Below are 21,348 nucleotides of genomic sequence, written 5' to 3' on the forward strand. Positions count from 1 at the left end.
AGTCCTATCAAGCAAATTATATGAGAGTGAACAGGGTGCTGCAATGCAATAAATGACAATATCTGATACGACCCAAAGAGGGCCAATCTACAGAAAACAGCCCCCGCCTGGGCCTCAGTAGAAACATAGCCTTTCCACACATATATTTATTACCTAACATTTTCCTCTAACAATGTGCACATACAACTATTTCTCTTCTCCATTTTTCCCTATCCTTCAGGAGTATATTTCCCTCTTTCTGTTGATCTAACTTTATCTGTTGTTCATGTGTGGGTTTTAGAATCAGTAGAATATGTGGCTTACAGATCTTTCCCTCATTGTTCTCATTCAGAATATATTGTTTTCATGCTGTTTTCTGAGCTTCTGTAGATTAAGCAATTCTGTCATGTCATCAGAAAAAATGTCAGATTGGCTTTGCTTTCTTTTTCTCCACCGTTGTTTCTCTTTTTTAATCTTCTTCTCTCCTTTATTTTCACAAAGCTTGGCCGAATCCAAAACTGGGATTGCAGAGGATGGGGGTGGGGGACAGATTGTGAGGTGATGCAAATATATTCCAAATTTGACTTCAATACCTCTGACAGTTTGCATCAAATGAGGATCTATTCCCTTGTTGGATATAATAGGTGGCAATGGTTGGCCATTCTGCATTGCTTAATTCAACTTGGTTTGAACAACAAGGTCTGGTGACTCTTACTTGTCTGGAGAAACAGTAATCAGGGTCCTTAACTTACAGTTGTGTTGAGAAGAAAATCAGGTCCATTGTTTAGGCTTTTGGTTTATAACTAACGAGAACAACACTGTCATTTCATACATGGTTTTCATTCAGCATGTGAACTTTGCAACAATACAGTCTAGAGGACTTTTTTTTCTTTTTTAATTTTAGATTATATTCTGCAGATACATTCTAAGGCAAAGGGTGAATTTGTGGGCAGTTCTGTAGCTCTGGGAAGCAGAGACCCAGAACAGTAATACAAATTTTGTCTTAGACACTTTATTAATAAACATAATACAGTAGTGATACAAAACATCATGGGTCAAATTTTCAAAAGAGGTCTGCACCCAAAAACTACCATTTCACTACTTATATAAAGGGGCCAGATTTCAAACAGTGCTTATTGAGAACAATGGGAACTGTTGGTTGCTGATAATTTTTTTCGAAACTGAATACTTAAATTAAACTGTCTTCACATGCCTGGCCCAGTGGAGACAGTGCTGAACACTTCTGAAAATCAGTCCCTAAAGCTTACTACATTGTTACAGGGGTTTCAAAAGTTCTTGCTCAGGCAAAATTACTCATTAAAGTCAAAATTCACTTAAAGTCAATTGTTTTGCCTCAGTAAGGGCTTTAAGATTGTTTTGTGCCATTTACTGAAGAATACTGTAGTAAATCTAGTATCAACCTATATTTACAAAACCTGTCTGCTGAAAATACATTACTTAGGCACAATACCTTTAACATTCATACCAATCTACAGCATTTGGAAAGCAGCCAAAGAGCTCCAGATTTTTTACTCTACTTTTTTAAAAATTTGTGTTTGTTCATTTTTAATTACAACTCATGACATCAAGGCAACAAAAGTGTGAAAAACTGTGACAGCAGAATATATGGGGGGAAAAGATAAGCTATGACTAAAGTGTATTTTTAAATAGGTTTTAATGCTTTGAAATAAAACAAGTTTACCATGAAAATGTAATATGCTGTGGCAAACACAGCTTTATTGTTCTGTACCTGAACAATAAGATTAGGAATATTTTCAAAGAAAGGCATTTTGTTGTTGTTGCTGTTGACATTCACAAAATACTATAGCTATTATTTATATCCAGTATTTAAACAAACTGAAATTCATATTCTTGGAAAGCCACGATCAGCTCTCATTTTTTGCGATGAGCAATAGGCAACTAAATCAGTTTAACTCAGGGCTGTTTTGCTGTTGTGTACTTCAATTTTGTTTGTTGTTATGATGAAAGGCATCAGGTGGCTGGCCAACTAGTCTCAAATACCTTCCCCAGAACAAAATTGCATTCATAGTGTAACTTGAATAATCTCTATAAGTTGGAAAACACTGATGATACTTGTCATGCTGTCTAGAGTGGCTCACAACTCTGAATACTTACCTCAGGGCAGACTGTCAGAAGACTGTCAGGACAGACACCCCAAACTGGTGGTGTGTTCTATAATAATATTTCACCAAGCCAGTAACAAATGTGAGCTCCTGGATCTCCGTACCAGTCTTACCATGGAGTCACAGACAGTCCCCTTGGACTCTCCAGTCTCTCTTGCCACCCAGACACACTGAACTTTGTGATAAAAGGTTATTAAAACCAAAAATCACACCATCAGGTTGCTTCCAGTCCCAAGGGACCAGCCACTTACCCCAGATCAATTGGTACTCCAGATCTTACACCAAAGACAACGCTGGCAGCCAATTCTATAGTAAACTAACTAAGGATTTATTAACTTAGAAAAGAAATGAGTTATTGAGAGTTTAAAGCAGGTAAAATATAACAAGAGATAAATCACAGTTAGTAACTCAAAATGATGATGTTCTAAACTGCCAGTCTCCCAAAAGTCTTTCAGCGCTATCCATAATAACTCTGAGGATCGCTGTCTTCTCATTCAGCTATTCTGTCCCGTTAGAATCCAAACAGTTCAGAAATACAGGATCTTTCCTTGAATCCATAGTTATAGTATCTTCCCAAAGAAAGAAGTCTCTCTACCAATATGGGCTTTTCCTTTGATGGTGAGTGAGGGATGCACTTAGACTTTTGACCTCGACCATATACATGATGGCCAACTTCTTTGAAATTAGCATTTTCTGTTAAAGTCCTTAAGTCCTTCATTTGCATTTCACAAGATTTCTTTGAGTAATTTAGTAACAAGGCTATTTACCATACAGTGTTTGCTATTGAAGTATGACAGGAACAGATAAGCAAAAACAATACCAGTAAAATTTCACTAGTTTTCATTAAGTTGAAACATCTGAATATACACTTATACATCTAACCCTTACCTTGATCTACACAAGTGAACTGACCTGAATACATTCTAGCATGACGTGGTCAGCCAGTGTCACATTACTATAACACAGGGATTGGCAACGGGCCGAGGGATATGCTGACCGCTGCTTCTCGCAGCCCCCATTGGCCTGGAGCAGTGAACCACGGCCAGCGGGAGCTGCGATCGGCTGAACCTGCGGACGCTGCAAGTAAATAAACGGTCCTGGCCTGCCAGCGGCTTTCCCTGATGGGTCACATGCCAAAGGTTGCCGATCCCTGATATAACAATATCAAAGGCATGAGAAATTTTCTGTATCATTCTCATATGTGAAATAATCCTTTAGCGGGATGAGCTGTATGGAATCTCCTGCACCAGGTGACTAAAGGGGGCTGTGTTTCAGTGACACTTGAAACAGCACAAAATATGTTGGGTTTGGTTAAAATTAAAACTCAGCCCAGGTTCAAAGAACAGTTGAGGGATCCTGGCCTGCTTCATAGATTTACAAGGGGGTTTCAGTTGAATTTCGATTTTTGTGTCCATCTGAAACTCAAACAAATGCAATGCAAATACATGTACATCAGGAATGAGATAAATTGAAAGGAATTCTTAAACTACGGAGTTTTGCCCAGTTCTAATGATAATCTAGGATTGAATATATGAAGAAAAGTTTAGATTTCAATAGCAGCAAAACTAATAGAATCATAGGACTTGAAGGGACCTCGAAAGGTCATCTAGTCCTGTCCCTTGCACTTGTGGCAGGACTAAGTATTATCTACACCATCCCTGACAGGTGTTTGCCTAACCTGCTCTTAAAAGTCTCCAATGATGGAGATTCCACAACCTCCCTAGGCAATTTATTCCAGTACTTAACCACCCTGACAGGAAGTTTTTTCTAATGTCCAACCTAAACCGCCCTTGCTGCAATTTAAGCTCATTGCTTCTTGTCCTATCCTCAGAGATTAAGGAGAACAATTTTTCACCCTCCTCTTTGTAACAACATTTTATGTACTTGAAAACTGTTACCATGTCCCCTCTTAGGTTTCTCTTCTCCAGACGAAACAATCCCATTTTTTTCAATCTTCTGTCATAGGTCATTTTTGTTGTTGTTCTCTTGACTTTCTCCAATTTGTCCACATCTTTACTGAAATGTGGTGCCCAGAATTGAACACAATACTTCTGTTGAGGCCCGATCAGTGTGGAAGAATTACTTCTCTGTGTCTTGCTTACAAGACTCCTGCTAATAAATCCCAGAATGATGGGTTTTTTTTTTTTTTTTGCAACAGTGTTACACTATTGACTCATATTTAGCTTGTGATCCACACGACCCCCCAGATCCCTTTCTGCAGTACGCCTTCCTAGGCAGTCATTTCCCGTTTTGTATGTGTGCAACTGATTGTTCCTTAATAAGAGCATTTGTCCTTATTGAATTTCATCCTATTTACTTCAGATCATTTATCTGGTTTGTCCAGATCATTTTGAATTTTAATCTTATTCTCCAAAGCACTTGCCATGCCTCTGTTTGGTATCATCCACAAACTTTATCAGTGTACTCTGTATGCTATTATCTACATCATTGATGAAGATATTGAACAGAGCCAGACCCAGAATTGATCCTACGGGACCCCACTTGTTATGCCCTTCAAGCATGACTGTGAACCACTGATAACTCAAATAAATTTGTTAGTCTCTAAGGTGCCACAAGTACTCCTGTTCTTTTTGCGGATTAGACTAACACGGCTGCTACTCTGAAACCTGTCTCTGGGAATGGTTTTCCAACCAGTTATGTACCCACCTTATAGTAACTCCATCTAAGTTGTATTTCCCTAAATCATGCTCAAAATGTGATGTGATATAAGCAAGTTTGCATCAATGTTGTGACACAAACAGCCTCCACATTGTCATGGTGTATATTGAACCTTCACTTGCAACATTTGGATTCAGCTCAGCAGAATATTACAGGGCAGAAAGGTTTTCAAATGGCTTGTCCAGCCTTAGTGATTTGTAGGCTCATTTGATGCCTTAATCACATGTAGATTGTTGCATGGTTGACCTCAAATGGGTCTAAAATCCATGATGTCAAGATCTAATGGATTTGTTAAATGATAGAATGTTACTCACACAATGATACATGGTTATATATTATGCAGATCTTTAAGTTTTGCTGTAGCCACTGCAAAAATTTAGTTGCTGATTAATTTCTGATACTTGTACATTCCCAACTTTCTTTCTTCTTAGACTATTTCTTACTGCTTCAAAGTGGCTATGGTATCTGCTAAGAATGTATATTTAGAATAGTTTCGGTTATTAATACAGTCTCCATGGAAAAAAGTCACTCATTTAAAAATACATATATTTTAAAAAGTGAATTTAGTGCAGACAGGTTTTGTAATTAGAAAAGTGAAAAGTGCTAACAAGCTAGTAGAGGTATTCTGTGTGTGCATGAAATACAGCTAAAAACTTGCATTGAGATCATAAGGGCTTGCCATCCATGACCAGGATGTTTTAGGTGTGCTGTACATTGATCATAAAGCTTGTTATTCATCATAGATTGATCCCATCTGGAGGAAAAATGCATTTGAAATGCTGTAGTTAGTGACTGTATAGATGAGATGGAACAAGGATATTGTGAGCTCCTTGACTGCCAACAGTTTGACTTAACTTAGTGAGGAAAAGAAATATGGGCAGCTTTCCTTTCAAAACAAAAGCACAGTGGTCCTCAATGTTATTCAGCAAGGAGGGTTCAGTATGTTTTGGAAGGCCAACAAGGTTGACAAAGGGAGGGAAAGGCTGCTTGGGAAGGTGCTTGGAATGTTGCATGCTCACAATACTTCCTTATTTTGAGTGCCTGATGTGTTAGGATGGATCACATTTTGGGCTGTAGGGAAAGGAAAGATGTTCTGGGGTTAATGCACCAGAATGGGACTTGGGAGATCTTGTGTTATATTCATGGCTCTACCTTAAGTTTCCTGATTGACCTTTCACAAGTCATGTATGTCCGTATGCCTTGGTTCCCCATCAGTGAAATTGAGATAATGCTTGCTGACCTCAGAGTTATGAGAATAATTCCATTGATATTTGTGAGGTGCTGCAATACTACAGCTGAAACCTTTCTTCTTTCACTGGACAACTTCAAAAACTGAGCTGTCAGCTAAGGAGCTCCCACTGTCCTTGTTGAGGCTGTGAAATGTATCTTCAGCTGACTAATCAGCCAGGAAAAACCTGACCCCCATATCTATCTAGGTACTCTTATGTATCCAATCCCCTTGTTATAACACCCCGACATGACAATGGAGTAGAAGCAGCCATAATGGATTGTGTATGCCTGTTAGTATGAGGAATTATTGTTTTAACTACGATCAGCTTTCTTTGCTGTATAACCCTAGAGGCCTTTGGAATGCTCTTGGAATTGCAGATGATTCTGTTTAGCTGAGTCAGACCTGTTTGTTTCTTAACTATTTCATATAGTCTTGAAGAGAAGGACTTTTATTGGCTCCCTAATTTAGAGATCTGTTTTCCTCAACTGTTGATATTGCCTTATGTTGCCCTTTTACTTCACAAATATTAAAAGAAAATGCCTTTCTTGTGCTGCTGAAAGTCCTGCTAGTGTCATCATCTCTTGTTTTGGAAATACAGTACTCTGAATGTGGTTATTTGGAGATAAATGCAGAATGTTACCAGATTTGCCCGTTACTTTGGGGTACACTCATTTATTAGGGGTACTCTTCGGGGGTGGGGTCTGTAATTCTATCAATGTGCTGCTTGAGTTACTTGTGTTTTCATATGGAGCTCTACTTCTCCCTTCTGCAAGTTCCCTCCCAATGGAGCTATCCTGCAGGACCTAGGTTCCCCAGGGCTGGGTTCTTCCAGCCCCAGAATCAGACGAACACTCACACACATATTAACAGAGCGCGTCTGAGTGGACCGGGTTAATCAGCACTCCCAAGCTGACCCCTTATATGTCCCTGGACTCAGTAGGCTGGGTTGAACAGCACCCAAGCTGTCACCCTCATATGCCACGGGCACTGCACCGGAAGAGAGCATGTCTGAGCAGGCTGGGTCAAGCAGCACTTTCAATCTGCCACCCTCATATGCCCCTGGACTCAGCAGACTGGGTCAAGCAGCACTTCCGAGCTGCCACCCTCATATGTCTCAGGTTCCACACGTCCCTATCTCCACTTTCACGTTACAATTGTTCTGGTAGTAACCCACTTGATGAGCAAACCCCACAGGATTTTTGGGCGCTGCAGGGATCTTTTAGCTTAGGTACGAGAAGAGCTGCTGTAGAGCGAATGGGGAAGTCAAAAACACACACGAGCGGGGAGAGAGAGAGAAGCAACCAGCCTAACAATGAAAGTTATTTATTGCCAAGTAATCACCATACAAGGAGAGCCAAACAAACAAAACAGTTATGATATTAAATCTAACTTAAATTTGACTACAAAAGTCAGGTTTAGAAAACTATAACTGATCACACAAGTCAACGTCAGAAGGCTATACCTAGCTAGAGAGAGAGAGAGAGCTCTCACCACTCCGTGAAGTTTGAATCGATCAGGGTTCCCAGGCGGTGGTGGTAGCTGAGTGTCCGGAGTGCTGGAGACAGACAGAGCCCCCAGCATGATCAGTCAGGAGAAGATGAAGTCCCAATGGAACTGATGCAGATTTTGGATCCAGGCATCACAGCATTTACTTGAGCATGGGTAGGGTTTTCTGTAGGGAAAAAACAGTGGTTCAAGGGAGAACACTAGATTTGTTTGTGGGTAAACTGATGGCTCAAGGGAATATACCAAAGTTGTTTTGTTCAGGCTAGACAGTGGGAACTGACCATTCCTGGCTATGTGCAGTGTTCCTTCGAGGGAGCTCACAATGCAATTAGGCAGCTTCAGTATTTTGGATACCAGTAAAGGATTTATTACTAGAATTGGTCTGATAACTACTGAGCTGGGTGTGTACAGGTGTGGGTTCATTAAGATCTGGAGCAGAGATTACCCATCATGCAGTGCTTTCCTGCTTTTCTGGTCCCAGAGTTCAGTGCGGTTCTTGCCTTGGAATCTCTGTTCTCCATTCTGTATGCTAATAGAGATGCTTCCCTGTCCCATATTTGATGCAAATGAGGCAAGGGGAGTTTCCTTAATCCTGTCACCCTTGTCCCGGGGGGTTTAGATGTGTCTCTCCCTGCTTTTTCATTGCTTTTTGTAAGTCTTTCTTCTGATCGGCTTTGGTTCAAGCGGAGGCTCGTGGGGGGAGGAGGGTCAGAGATCTTTCATGAGTCAGACAGGCTGGGTACTGTGCCCTGGTTCCCCAAGAACACAGAGCTGATAGGTAACAAGGAAAAGATATTAAGCTATATTTGTTTACAATTGAAATGTATTCTGTTCATCTCTAAGGGAAAAAGAATCTGCTAGCAATACTGATTACACAGTATGTTCAGAGAATCAACTATAGAGTGAAAGAAGTCATAAGATAAACTAACTGGTATAGTTTGATGTAAAAGTTGGCCTAGTCAAAAAACACTGAGAGCTAAATCCTTGGCTGGTATAAATTGGCAAAGGTCATTGACTTCAGTGGAACTACACCACTTTGCAACAGCGGGGAAACTGGTATTACAGTGTGAGGAACGTCTTAAAAGGACTGTCCACTTCTACAATTCAGATTTTGAGGGAAGATGTGCTTAGCTTAAGGTATCTCCTCTCTTGGGATGCTCTAGTTGCCTCCAGTGTCTGAGAACGTAGCGTTATCTCATGATACACTTAATATTATGATCATACTGCTTTTATGAAAAACCTCATTCTGTTCCATAGCCACTAGCTGCTAAAAGGGGGAGTTTGCATCTTGCAATACTGTGTGACTCATGAGGAATTATTCGATCATTTTGTGGTCCCAATTCACAAAGTCAGCTTACTTCCTTAGTCGAGAGTTGTTTAAAAATCAAGATTGTTTGTTAACCACTTCAGGTGTATCCTGTGCAAATACTTTAGTCAGATTCCCTTAGTCCTGTCCTGTAATTTGAGATAACTTCTAATCCTGGCTCTGCCTCACTCTGTTCCATTGAGCAAAGCATCTAACCTTAGTCTTCTCCTCTGTAAAATTATTGTAGTAATCAGCTACTCCATGGATGTGTTCTGTGAATCCTAGTTAATCACTGTAATTTCAAAGCAATGTTATAAATGCTAAGTGTTAGTATCATTAAATAGAGAGACATGGTGGGTGAGGTAATATCTTTTATTAGACCAATGTCTTTTGGTGAGAGAGACAAGCTTGTGAGCCACACAGAGCTCTTCCTCAGATATGTGTAGCTAGAAAGCTTTCCTCTCTCACCAGCAGAAGTTGGTTCAGTAAATATTACCTCATCCACTTTGTCTCTCTAGTATCCTGAAACCAACATGTCTACAACAACACTGCACACAACAATGGATAGTATAATTAAATAGACTTTTATCATTCTGGTCCTGGAAAGAGTGGGGGAAAGTTTTAAGATACACACACTGATTGTGTAGGTGATATGTTCACACTGTTTGCTGACTTCAATGGGTGATTCAATCGTCAGTGTTCTGTTGCCTGCTTTTCTTAGCATAGTTCCCAAAGATTTCTGTTGTTCAAGACAAGATTTGTATGTCGTCCCTTTAACATGGCAAGAAACACATAAAAGCGCTTTCTGATGGGTGGCTTGCTTCAGAGATGAGCTCATGGAAACTTCTGAACCTCCACTCTCCTGCATGCCTTCTTCCCTGGGTTGCTGTACAGGGTTAAAAAAAAAGTGCCACAGGAGTCTTTTTTTTTTTTTTTTTTTAAGAGAGAGAACAGAAAAAAGAGCACTAATCAGCATGTCCTGTGCTCTTCTTTGTAGTCCCAGCGCCGTGTTACGTTTCACCTCCCTGATGGCTCCCAGGAAAGCTGCAGTGACAGTGGTCTAGGAGACCATGAGCCTGTGGGTAGTGGAACCCTGATCTCACACCCTCTCCCTCTGGTTCAGCCACAGGACGAATTCTACGACCAGGCCTCTCCGGACAAGAGGACTGAAGCTGATGGCAACTCTGACCCCAACTCTGGTGAGTTGACTTTCAAGGCTTTGGTAGTCTTTGATAGAGGTTTTTGTTTGTTTTGTTTTCTCGTTTCACTTTGTAAAAAACTTTTAAGCTGCAGAGATGTGGAACATGTGCATGGATATTTAGTCACAGCAGTTCAGTAGAATTTACAGCATGTTAAATTAGTTGCCTGAAATATCATGTTGCAATGTTGATTGTAAAAAAGAAACACAAGTATAAAAAAAAGTGTGCTCATTTGGGAAACATGTATAGACAGACTACATGATGAGTGGAAAAAACAAGAAAGAAGGAAGTTCTACAAGGTAGCTTGCTTGTCTTTGTTGTCATTTGCAGTGTTGTTTAGTATTTACCTATGCACTTTCTTCTTACAATGATGCTTCTGTCTTCACTGTGGGATGGGATTTGAAATCATCCTAAATACCTATTGGAGATCAAAGGAACAATGAATTGTAGGTGATATTTTTCATTGAACTAAGTTAAAAAATGGAGCAAAATAGGGTACATATAGTTTTCTGGCTAGTTTGCATATAGGTACCACCTCTTTCTAATAGCTGTCACACTGAAAGCCCTTCTGCTTGCAAAAGTAAATGGAGATTCTCCGTTAGCTTGGGAGGGCGGGGGAGATCATGTTTGGCTCTAATGGATATGAGTTTCATCTACAATGTTCCACATGGGCAGTTTGGCTGGCACCCACTATGGCTATATATATGGGAAGCTATTTTTTCCTTTTAATTTTAATTAATTTTTACAGTATATTGGAAATATAATGCTTGCATCCTGCACTATAGATGCAGCTCAGCAAGTGATAATGGGAGAATCATACATCTGAACTGAGGACTCTACAGGTAATGTGACTAGGGCTCATTGGGAATTTTTTGACAGTGTTTTGTCATTGGAAAATGCTGATTCATCAAAACCTAAACTTCACAGAAACATATTGGTTTTGACAAAACGTTTGCTGGGAACATTTCTCAAGGAGGAGAGAGACAGAAAGACAGACAGACACTTCCTATAATAACCAATAGTTTAATTTAAAGCTGAGATCCCATATCATAGGGTAAGCATGCTAACCACTGGGCTATTGGCTATTCTGGGTTTTATGTAGTCTCTGTCACGTACATGTTTTTGTTGTTGTTGTTTTTTCATTAAGCTGTTGAAAGGTCTTGGTCTTATTTCGCAAAAACAAATTCCCAAAGCTTGAAATTTTTCACAAAATGGAAATGTTGTTTTCTGGCCAGCCCAAACTGTGACCTTAAGTCCACAAAAACACAAGTACCAGTAGTAGTAGTATAGCAGCTAAGAGTGAAAAATGTGTATAGTATATGTAACTGATTAGTTTAAGTGGAATTATCCTGTTAATTCCCTGTCCATGCAAGAGAAGAGTGACATATTTAACTAGAGTACAGGGCTGTCTTAAGGCTTCATTCATTACCTGTAGGCACTGTAGCATGGGCTTTGCTGATACTGAGTTATATATCTCTCTATAGCACATAGCATAAAAGTCCATCAAACAAAGCTGAGCAAAGAGCAGGATCAGTAAACTCTGTACAAAGGTCTTACATGGGAGTGTTTCTGCATTAGCGAATAGGTGTCAACTGCACCGTGCAATCATGCAATATTAATTACAAATGATCTAACTCACCGAAGTCGGCAGATGTGTTTAAAGCTCATATGAATATATCTGTTTTAATGATGTCTGTAACTGATGTGATTATACACAATTTAGCCTTTGGGGACACTAAATTCATGGCAAAACTATGAGAAACTAATGGTCAAGCTGCATTGAAGGTTAGTGAGGCATGGGAATATAGCTTCCTATACTAATTATTTTATCAGACTGAATTAAAACATGCATTTAAATAGTGTCTTATATATCTCATCAGATCTTACAAGCTAAGCAGAGTGTAATAATTTATTTCACAGAAGTCACCCCAGGAAACCTAGGTCATGAGGCACTGGTGATTATGTAGATTCCACTCTTAACTGTTGAGCCCAAGCAACAATGAAGTGGTCAACAATGAAGTGGCTGGAGATTCTTATTTTTTAATTCTGAGATGTGAAATATAGTTTGTGACAGTTTATGGGCCTGAAAGATCCCACGGCATCCGTACATGAGTAGAAGTTCTACCCAGCGTTAGGGCAAAATTAGAATGTGAGTAATTACATTCTGCCTACCTAAATTACTGATGTTGTGTCAATTGGATATGGTAATCTTTGACACTTCCTGTCTTAATCTGTAGTGTATTATTGCTGTGCAATGTTAGAGTTGCTGCATTCAACCCTAGAGGTAGTTTGATTTCAGTGGTTGTTGAAGTGATTCCTACTGTAGTGTGTATGGTTTAAAAGCATTGTGAATACTTTGGGATGACAGGTGCAATTATGCGGCGGGAGGGGGGGGGGGTTAGTGAGAACCCATATTGTTACATTAATGAAACATATGCATTAGATTAAATCTTTAAAAATACAGAGAAACAGTTAGACAAGCTTTGTGATTTCTTTGTAATCCTAATACTTAATTATATCTGTGTTCAAAAGAAAAAAGTGGACCCATTAACACTTTTGGGGAGTTTTACGTTCCTCTCTCATTCACCACACCCATGATTTACACTGGAACAAAATGCTCAAAAAGAGGGTGTAAAATGTTTCCAAATCAGAATGGTCACATTTATATCCATTTTACAGAAAATATAAGGAGGTGATAAATGAGGGATTTTTAAAAGAAATGTGTAACTTTGATGTTAGTCTGGAGGTGTTATATGTAATACAGTCTCTCAGAAAACAAAAAAACTGTAATAATAGTTACAAGTTAGTTTGTTTTATTTTTGAGAGCCTGTTTATTTATTTATATATATATATATATATATATAATATATATATATATATATATATATATATATATAAAACCTCAAAAATAATATCCACATTCAATATTTCTTTAATAAAAAGCCTCATTCTCCATTGCCCTGTCTCTTGTGTAATCATAACAGTAAATGACACTATCATGTGTATTTATACATAATATAAAGGTGTAATAATGTCACTAATAATGATTAATGTGTAATAAGAATTGTAGGTAGGTTGGTTAGTTTTATGTTGTTGTGTTTTTTTTAGAGACTTCCTGAATATTCTATTTTTTCAAAGTTCCTTATTTGTGTTACAACAAATAACACATTCATAGAATCATCGGGCTCAATGGGTAGTGATCAATGGCTCCATTTTGAAATTTTGAAATTTGAAATTTTGAAACTCCAATTAACTTTTCTCTATTTACACTGTGTTTGTTTGTTTGTTTATTATTTCTCTTCAGGTGGCAATGAGAACAGACTAGGCAATTTCATGATTTTTTTTAGTCAGTATCTAGTATCTAATTTCATGTTAGTGTTCCCATGCACAAGTACGGCTGCAAATGTAGTGTGGTAAATATTACAGAGCAAGGTTTTGTTGTGCTCTTTAAGTGTTTCAACAAAAAGGAAAAGAAGCATAGTCATGGGACTATTTGTAATGATTGTCTAATAATGTATCTGTACCAAAAATTGCATGTGGGGCCAAACTTGTCCTTCACTGTCCCTTTCAAAGCTAGTTTTAATGCAAGGTGTGTTCAGTTTGTTGAAGCAGGATGCTATTTCTGCCTGGAAAGACCTGTTAAATGGTGAGAACCATTTTGGTGACTGATTTTAATGTTCTTGTGAATGGTGTGTTTTTATTGTTGCACACCATGAATTTATGTAAATAAAGATGTAGTCATTGTTTCCTGGTAGTGGTATGTTGCTGCTTTAATTAAGTTTGGACAGGGGGCAAGGGCCAGGTTTGGACAGCCTGCAATGTTAAAGAATGAGTTAAATATTCTCATAGCCAAATGATCTACTGCATGAGAAACTCACTGTTATGTTTTGTAAGTGTTGCCAGCCTATGAAGAGATAAGGGAGTTACAATTACACTAGTCTAATGAAAAGGGCATACAAAGCCAGAGAAAATTCTCTCAGCTAATATTAAAGACACCAATATCTCATGAAAGTAAGAGAGATTACAAACACTAGTATTGTTAGCTAAATATTGTCACCATGTTTACTAGGGGAGGGCAGACAGGAGAGGCAGGACAAATAGAAAATAAATCAATCAATCAGCACTTTAACCAGGATCTGCATACTCCAAGATTGGTTTAGGACACTTAACCTGTCAATTTTGTGTAGGCTCACATTGTCCAGCCATGCCAGAAGAAAAACAGAAGGCAATGGATTTAGTTTAATTAGTTTGCAGTTTTATTCACTTAAGATATCTGGGAGTAACCAACCATAAATTGTACAGTGCAGGTCATCATACTTTCCTTAATCATTTACCCTGCCACCCTCTCCTTGTAAGAGGGTTAAGGGGGCTAAAAAAGGAGGGGGCTTGCTTTGCTTTACATCCTTTTTTGATCCATTTTCTCTGATAACAGTAACCCTTCCATACTGATACCCACACTGGACAGCCACCATAAGTTTTATGTACTAATTTGGGACATTATAACCTAACTTCCCTGCCCCACCCATTGGATCCCAGACCCACTATTGGGAAGGAAAAAATATTCCACTTCACCTTGGCCGGTCTGGGAGTGAGGGGGAAAATTACTTACTCCCCAGCCCCCAAGGAAGAAAGGACAACTAGCATGATGCCCACAGCAGATCATAAAAAGACCTGATTCTTTTTTAGATTCTATGGGTTGGAGGATGGGTACTGCCATAGTATAGGCAAAAGCAGGCTTTTCTGGGACTGCACATAGTATAAATACCCCCACTCTTCCAGTCAGCAGGAAAGGCAGTGTCCCTCCCCACCCCCCAACCTGATTAAGCTATTTTCTTATCCTCCCTACCCTGTATAGGTCAACTCTCTTCCTTCCTCTACCTCTGCTACTAGTAGTAGAGGGAGCCTTTAAAGAGGTACCAACCCCCTTTTTTCCAGCCACCTCATAAAGCTGTGGTGAATGAATATCTTATTCTTGAAGCAATCCACCTATAGGTCTTTGCCATCTCAGACTTCTATGATCAATGTTAATTGACAATTAAACAACTATAAAGTTCACCTTTCACTTGATGCACCGGTATAGCCCAAGGTTATCCTATTTTATCAGAACTCTTCTGTCAGTGAGCAATATATTGTGGGCCGAAAAACTGCATTCTTCCATACATTTTCACAAGCTCTGTGGCATTATTACATGTTAGTAACAACAACTAATTCAAATTCAAGAGTCATGACTGAAATGACTTAATTTCACACACAACATTAATTTGTGAAATGTTGCCATTCTTAAACACAGTTATGAACAACCATGTAAAATGACACCATGTTGACCATGACTTTGTGGTCAGTGTAGACCAGGACAAACTGAAATCAGCATTTTTGGTTTTGCAACCATCTTGAAACACAATAAAATGAAGTATTATGTGTAAGCCCGAAGAGGAAGTAGAACAGGGATTTGTGATTGCTGCATTGAGAATATATAATTAAAAAGAGAAAAATAATGAAAATAAAAAGGAAACTGTAATTTGCCATAAAAGAAGAAGCAGAGCTTTGAAAGGAATTTGCAAAAGTAGAGGTTTAAAAATTAGTTGGCCACATTTTGATTTCTATTGTATGTATTTTTGACCCAACCTGTTTCTAAATGAAGAATATTTTTGAATTTAAAAGACTATTCATTTCATTTCTCACTCTTCCTAAGAACGCTATTAAAAGGGAAAATAGTTGCCAGATTATATCTCTCAGTATGTCAGATACGAACCTGCAAAACCACCAAATTGCCCTAAAGTCTAATAGAAATTGCATATTACCAACATGACTTTATTGCATCTCTTCTGCTTGCTTTGTGGCTTTTCAATGTGTTTATTACAAAGTGTAATGTTAACAGAAACATCCTGTTTTATGACCTGTTGACATTAAGAGAAGAATTTGATGTATTTTAATCTGGAATGTTTCTTTTTTAGTTCATCAGACAGGAGCTCAGTGTTGTGTTCTTGCTAGTACAGTTTTGATTTCATCAGCATTAAACGAGCCCTTATTAGTTAAGGATCCTGCTTTCACTGCTCTTTTAGTAAAGGCTGCTAAGTACTATCATTTAAACTGGAAATGTTAATCCATCTAATGGTTACATTCAATACAGCTACCAGAATGATAGAATTGTATGTAGGAAAAATGTGCCTCCTAGTGTAAAGAAGGTGAAATGTGTACTTTCATGAACTTGCTTGATGAAATTACATTTTGATAGCTGCAAGCTGTGGATGTGATTCATTCTCCCTCAAAGAGATAAAGAGAAATAGCATATATTTAACCGAGTGTGGGAACTGCTCTGGGGAGAAAGCCTATTATACATTTCAGATGTGCGTGTGTGGAAATAAGTAAGAAGCAGAGAGAAAAAATATTTATGTCCTTCATATGTTTGCCTAATTTCTACTCATAATTAATAAGCAATATAAATAAATGTTACATAACCCAAAATTATGCCTTCGTGTAAGGAAGACTGGGCTTGGGTGAAAAACTGTAACAAATCCTTGGCATTTTAAAGGTTTCACTTCTAAACATAAAAAGAAGAAAATTGTTTTATAATGCCTGAGGGTATTCAAAATAAAAATAAAAATTTGGAAGTAATTCCATGTTCTTGGAAGCAATGTCTAAAATAGCCCAAGTCTGCCATTAATGCTATAATTACAATGTTTTTTATTTCCAGTATATTAAACAATATTTGGATCAGTGTGGCTGATAAAACACGAGACCCCGCATTTGAATAAACCTAATGCTACAGTTGTTTAGTGAAATGATTTCAGGGGAATTAAATCATAATATAATTCCAGTAATAAGCAGGAATATTTCTGTGGCATGGTTTAATTATTATTACAGTTCAGAGTTATGGCAAGAGTGTCTTGTATTAAACTTGCAACAAAGAGTCCTGTGGCACCTTATAGACTAACAGATATATTGGAGCATAAGCTTTCGTGGGTGAATACCCACTTGGTCAGACATATGTATTAAATTTGGTCATATGACAGGGTCCCATGTGGAGAAGCTAATCCTTTCATGCAAAGAACTCTGGTTTACAGTGTTACTATCACAGGGGCCAGTGGGTGATGGTGTTTTAACCTTACAGTCTGTTCCCACTGCATAATCCTTGCTTTTCTTTACTGCTCCAAAGTTGCTTGTTCCACTTGGCTAGACTGAAGTTCATAGTGGAGAATTTACAGTTTAACATGTAGCCAAGGATGCCTCTATGTTAAATTTTTCTCTCCAGATAAATCACTGTCCATAGCTATTTTTGTGTTTCATAATCTGAGAACTGAAAGAAGAACATTTGCCTTTGAGACATTTCCTCCATTTCATTAAACACAAGTTCATACCTCACACAGAATCTTACACTGTCACATTTAGCTACAGGCAAATAGTAGCAAGAGGAACTGGAGTCAAGTTGGCTGAATTAGCCTACTGAACAGCTATTAAATAGACTGAAGACTGGATTCAGTTTTAGCACCGTGTATTTGTTTCTTTAAAAAAAAACCCTGAGAGGCATGATATGTATCAACATTTCATTAAGATTTTTACAGCATTCTTGGTTTAGAAAGAAGACACAGAGCCAAATTTTATCCTGTATTCCTTTCCCTTCTCCCCATGCACGAATTCAGGATGTGTGGAATGTGAGTCAGGGTTGAATCTGATCTGTGCAACTCATAACATCAGTGTGGGGCGGATATTTAGTGCAGGTACTCCATAGGGAAGGGATACAGAGACCAGATAAATGGCTTGGTAAAGGACTTAAAGGAGGTGTTTGTTAAAGGAGAGGAATGAAGAGGGTAGCCTAGGGGCTTCTATAACTTGCATGGCAGGGAGCCAAGCCCTATTTCCTTGATAGCCCACCTTAACCCTCATTTGAGAGTGGGGATGGTAAGGTCCCAGCAATGGGTTGACTGGGGACCAGGATGGAAAGAGAGGGGGGCTGGCAGAAGCCACCAGGTAGATATTGAATGAAATCGGGTTATCTGCACTGTACTCTTTTATCTGCTGCGTAGTCCCAGAAATCTAATAATAATGTTGTGGCCTGATTAAGACACATGCAATGTCTCCTGTTCTCCTGTCAGTATAGCCGGACAATGTCTACTATACTAAAAAGCCACCTACGCTCAGAAATCTTTTCATTATATAGATTAATAGATTCTTAAGGCCAAAAGTGACCATTTTGATTATCTAATCTGGTCTCCTGCACAACACAGGCCAACAAATCTTACACGATAATTTCTGCATCAAGCCCATAATTTCTGTTATAACTACAGCAGGGGTGAACAAACTACGGCTTGCGGACTGGATCCGGCCCCTCAGGGCTTTGGATCCGGCCCGCAGGATTGCCACACCCGTGGCGCTGCAGGTCTGGCGCCGCGCTCACAAGCGGCTGGCACCACGTCCCTGTGGCTCCTGATGGGGGTGGGGCAGAGGGCTCCGTGCGCTGCCCTCGCCTCCAGGCACCGCCCCCCGCAGCTCCCATTGGCCGGGAACGGGGAACCGCGGCCAATGGGAGCTTCGGGGGAGTTATCTGGAGGCGCGGCAAGGGCAGCACACGGAGCACTCTGCTCCCCCTCCCCCAGGAGCCGCAGGGACATGGTGCCGGCTGCTTCCCAGAGTGGCGCAGCGCAGGGCCAGGGTGGGCAGGCAGGGAGCCTTCCCTGGCCCTGGTGTGCGCTGCTGCCACCCTAGAGCCGCTCCAGGTAAGCAGTGCTGAGCCGAACCCCTCGTACACCCCAACTCCCTGCCCTGAGCTCCCTGCCGCACTTTGCACCCCTCCCTGCATCCCTGCCCTGAGCCCCCTCTTGCACTCCGCACCCCTCCTGCACCCCAATCTCCTTTCCTGAGTCCCCTCATACAGCCGGCACCCCTCCTCTGCCCCAACCCCTTGCCCTGAGCCCCTTCCTGCACACCGCACCCCCTCCGACACCCCGCACTCCCTACCTCACCACAACGCCCTGCCCTAGCCCTGCATGCAATTTCCCCACCCAGCTGTGGCCCTCAAGTCAAAAAGTTTGCCCACCCCTGAACTACAGCATATTTTCAAAAGATATCCAGACTTAAAGACTTCATTTAAAGACTTCAAGTGATGAAGAATCTATCCAACATTCAGTTACTTATAGACCGCAATCAAGTTACTTCTTAACCTTCACTTTGATAAACTAAGCAGACTGTGCTTCTTAACCTGACTGTAAGTCAAGTTTTCTAAATGTGGACTCATATTGGTAGCTCTTTTCTGAACATTTTTCAGTTTTTCAACATCCTATTTATGTGTGGAGTCCAAATCTGGACACTATATAAGAGGAAAGTGGCAAATGCTGCATGCTTAACCACTTAATCATCCAGACCTTTTATAACAGTTTCAAGGTTAAAATGACATCACCACAATTTCAACTTAAATGCCCACAATAGGAAAAAAAAAACCCTCCTCATAAACCCCCTAAAACACAAGCAGTGCTTTTATTGATTTCCTTCTGTGCAGATTCTTATGTTTTGATGTCAGCGGGTATTTCTTCATGCCTCAGCAGCTAAACAAAAAGTCCCTTTACATTAGGATTAAAACAGAGAAACTCAAGCCAATTTTATAGCTATCCCAGTAACTGATACAAATTAGAAAGAAAAGAAACAAAAGAAAAGAAACAAAAGAAAATCACAGTTTCAATGTCAGTTAAGTTTCTTATGCTACACTCCATGCTGGAAATCATTTGTAGATAAGGCTAAGATTTTGTCATGGATATTTTTAATAAAAGTCAGGACAGGTCATGGGCAATAAAGAAAAATTCATGGAAGCCGTGACCTGTCTGGGACTTCTACTAAAAATATCTGTGCCAAAATGGCGAACTTTGGGTCCCCACACCGCCTGCAGCAGGGCAGCTGCGCAGCAGCTAGGAGCTCCAAGGCCCCCACTGCGGGTTGGGTGTCAGAGCTCCAGGGACCTCTTGCCACCCATGGCTGGGAGCTGTGGGGCCTCCTGCCAATTGCAGCAGCTGGGGACTGTGGGGTACCCCTGCCACCTGCAGCTACAGGGGTCCTCCCACCACCTGCGGAGTCTGGGAGCTGTGGGGTGCCCCCGCAGCATCCAGGAGCTGTGGGGGACGGGAGCTGGAGCTGCAGGGTTCCCCCGCTGCCTGTAGCTCCAGGATCCCCCACTGCCCATGGCAGCTGGGAGCTGTGGGGTACCCCCCCACTGGCCATGGTGACCAGGAGCTCAGGGATTCCCCTGCCACCCACAGGGGCCAGAAGCTGCAGGGATTCCCCTGCTGCCTGGGAGCTGGGAGCTCTGGGGGCGCCAGAGGTGGCGGGGGTACCTCGCAGCTCCCGGCCCCCATGGGCAGCAGGGGATCCTGCAGCTCCCAGTCACCACAGGCTGAAGTCATGGAGGTCGCTGAAAGTCACGGCTTTTGTGATTCCGTGACCTCCATGACTAAATTGTAGCTTTATTTATAAATAATCATGCAGATTTTACAAAATGTGTAACAGTAGTACGTGGCAATCCTGAAAACCCTTATTCAAGTAAATAGTTTCCCTGACTTTGCACCACACATTTACAGGTTCTCCCTGTGGAGCTACATGCAGGCAACTAGTAGAAAAATGTAACATGAGTGGAATAAATGCAAAGGTAGAGGGCCTGTTGCTGCACAGATCCTCTGTAATTGGCCAGTGATTTAGAATAAATACTTTTCTCTATTTACAGCAGGCTATTAAACTAAAATGAATTTCTATAAAGTTTATTGGCATCATGTAAAACTAAAATTTGTGAAGTATGATACAGAAGCTCAAATTTCCATCATACTCTAACCTGTTGTGAAACTGGATAGTTCAAGATTTTTGTGGAGGGGTGTCAAAAGAGGGGAAAACCAGATTACTGACTATGTCAAGACTTGCTGTGTGCTTTAATTTCAATACATATTTGTGAAAGTATAGGGAAATATCTGATATTACTTATAGCTCATATTACAGCTTAATTAAAATGTAAAACTTGTCCTGACGTGTCTCTCATTTAAATTACATTCATACATGTCATTATCCTTCCCCCTAGAAGCTGGTGCTCATCTCTGGAAAATTGCCTAGTGCTGTTGGTCCAGTATCATTTTTAACTTGGAGTCTATAAACAGAAGGAATTAATATTTCCATAAACAAGATTATATGTATTATCCTCTAGTTTGTTTGAATGGATATCTTGAAAAATGTATTTCCAAAAGTCAAACACTAGGGGACAAATCCAGTGATGAGACTGAGGGAATTTAGCATTATATGTAACATGTATCTTCAAATGATCTCTGACATGTACGT

The 21,348-nt window shown here is 40.1% G+C and overlaps 1 protein-coding gene across 7 annotated transcripts in view; it reads left to right on the top strand.

Moving 5' to 3' along the window:
- PCDH9 (protocadherin 9) overlaps positions 1–21,348 on the top strand; it is an 878,971-nt gene that overhangs the window by 543,043 nt on the left and 314,580 nt on the right. For 3 of the 7 annotated variants that reach the window (XM_065412766.1, XM_065412750.1, XM_065412758.1), the window contains 2 exons: positions 7,504–7,530; positions 9,843–10,044. In XM_065412766.1, coding sequence (XP_065268838.1) covers positions 7,504–7,530; positions 9,843–10,044 — 229 coding nt within the window. The remainder of the gene's footprint in view (positions 1–7,503; positions 7,531–9,842; positions 10,045–21,348) is intronic. The other 4 variants (XM_065412774.1, XM_065412783.1, XM_065412791.1 and 1 more) reach the window with 3 other exon arrangements.

Source organism: Emys orbicularis, chromosome 1, assembly GCF_028017835.1.
Source record: "Emys orbicularis isolate rEmyOrb1 chromosome 1, rEmyOrb1.hap1, whole genome shotgun sequence".
Classification (NCBI taxonomy): Eukaryota; Metazoa; Chordata; order Testudines; family Emydidae; genus Emys; species Emys orbicularis.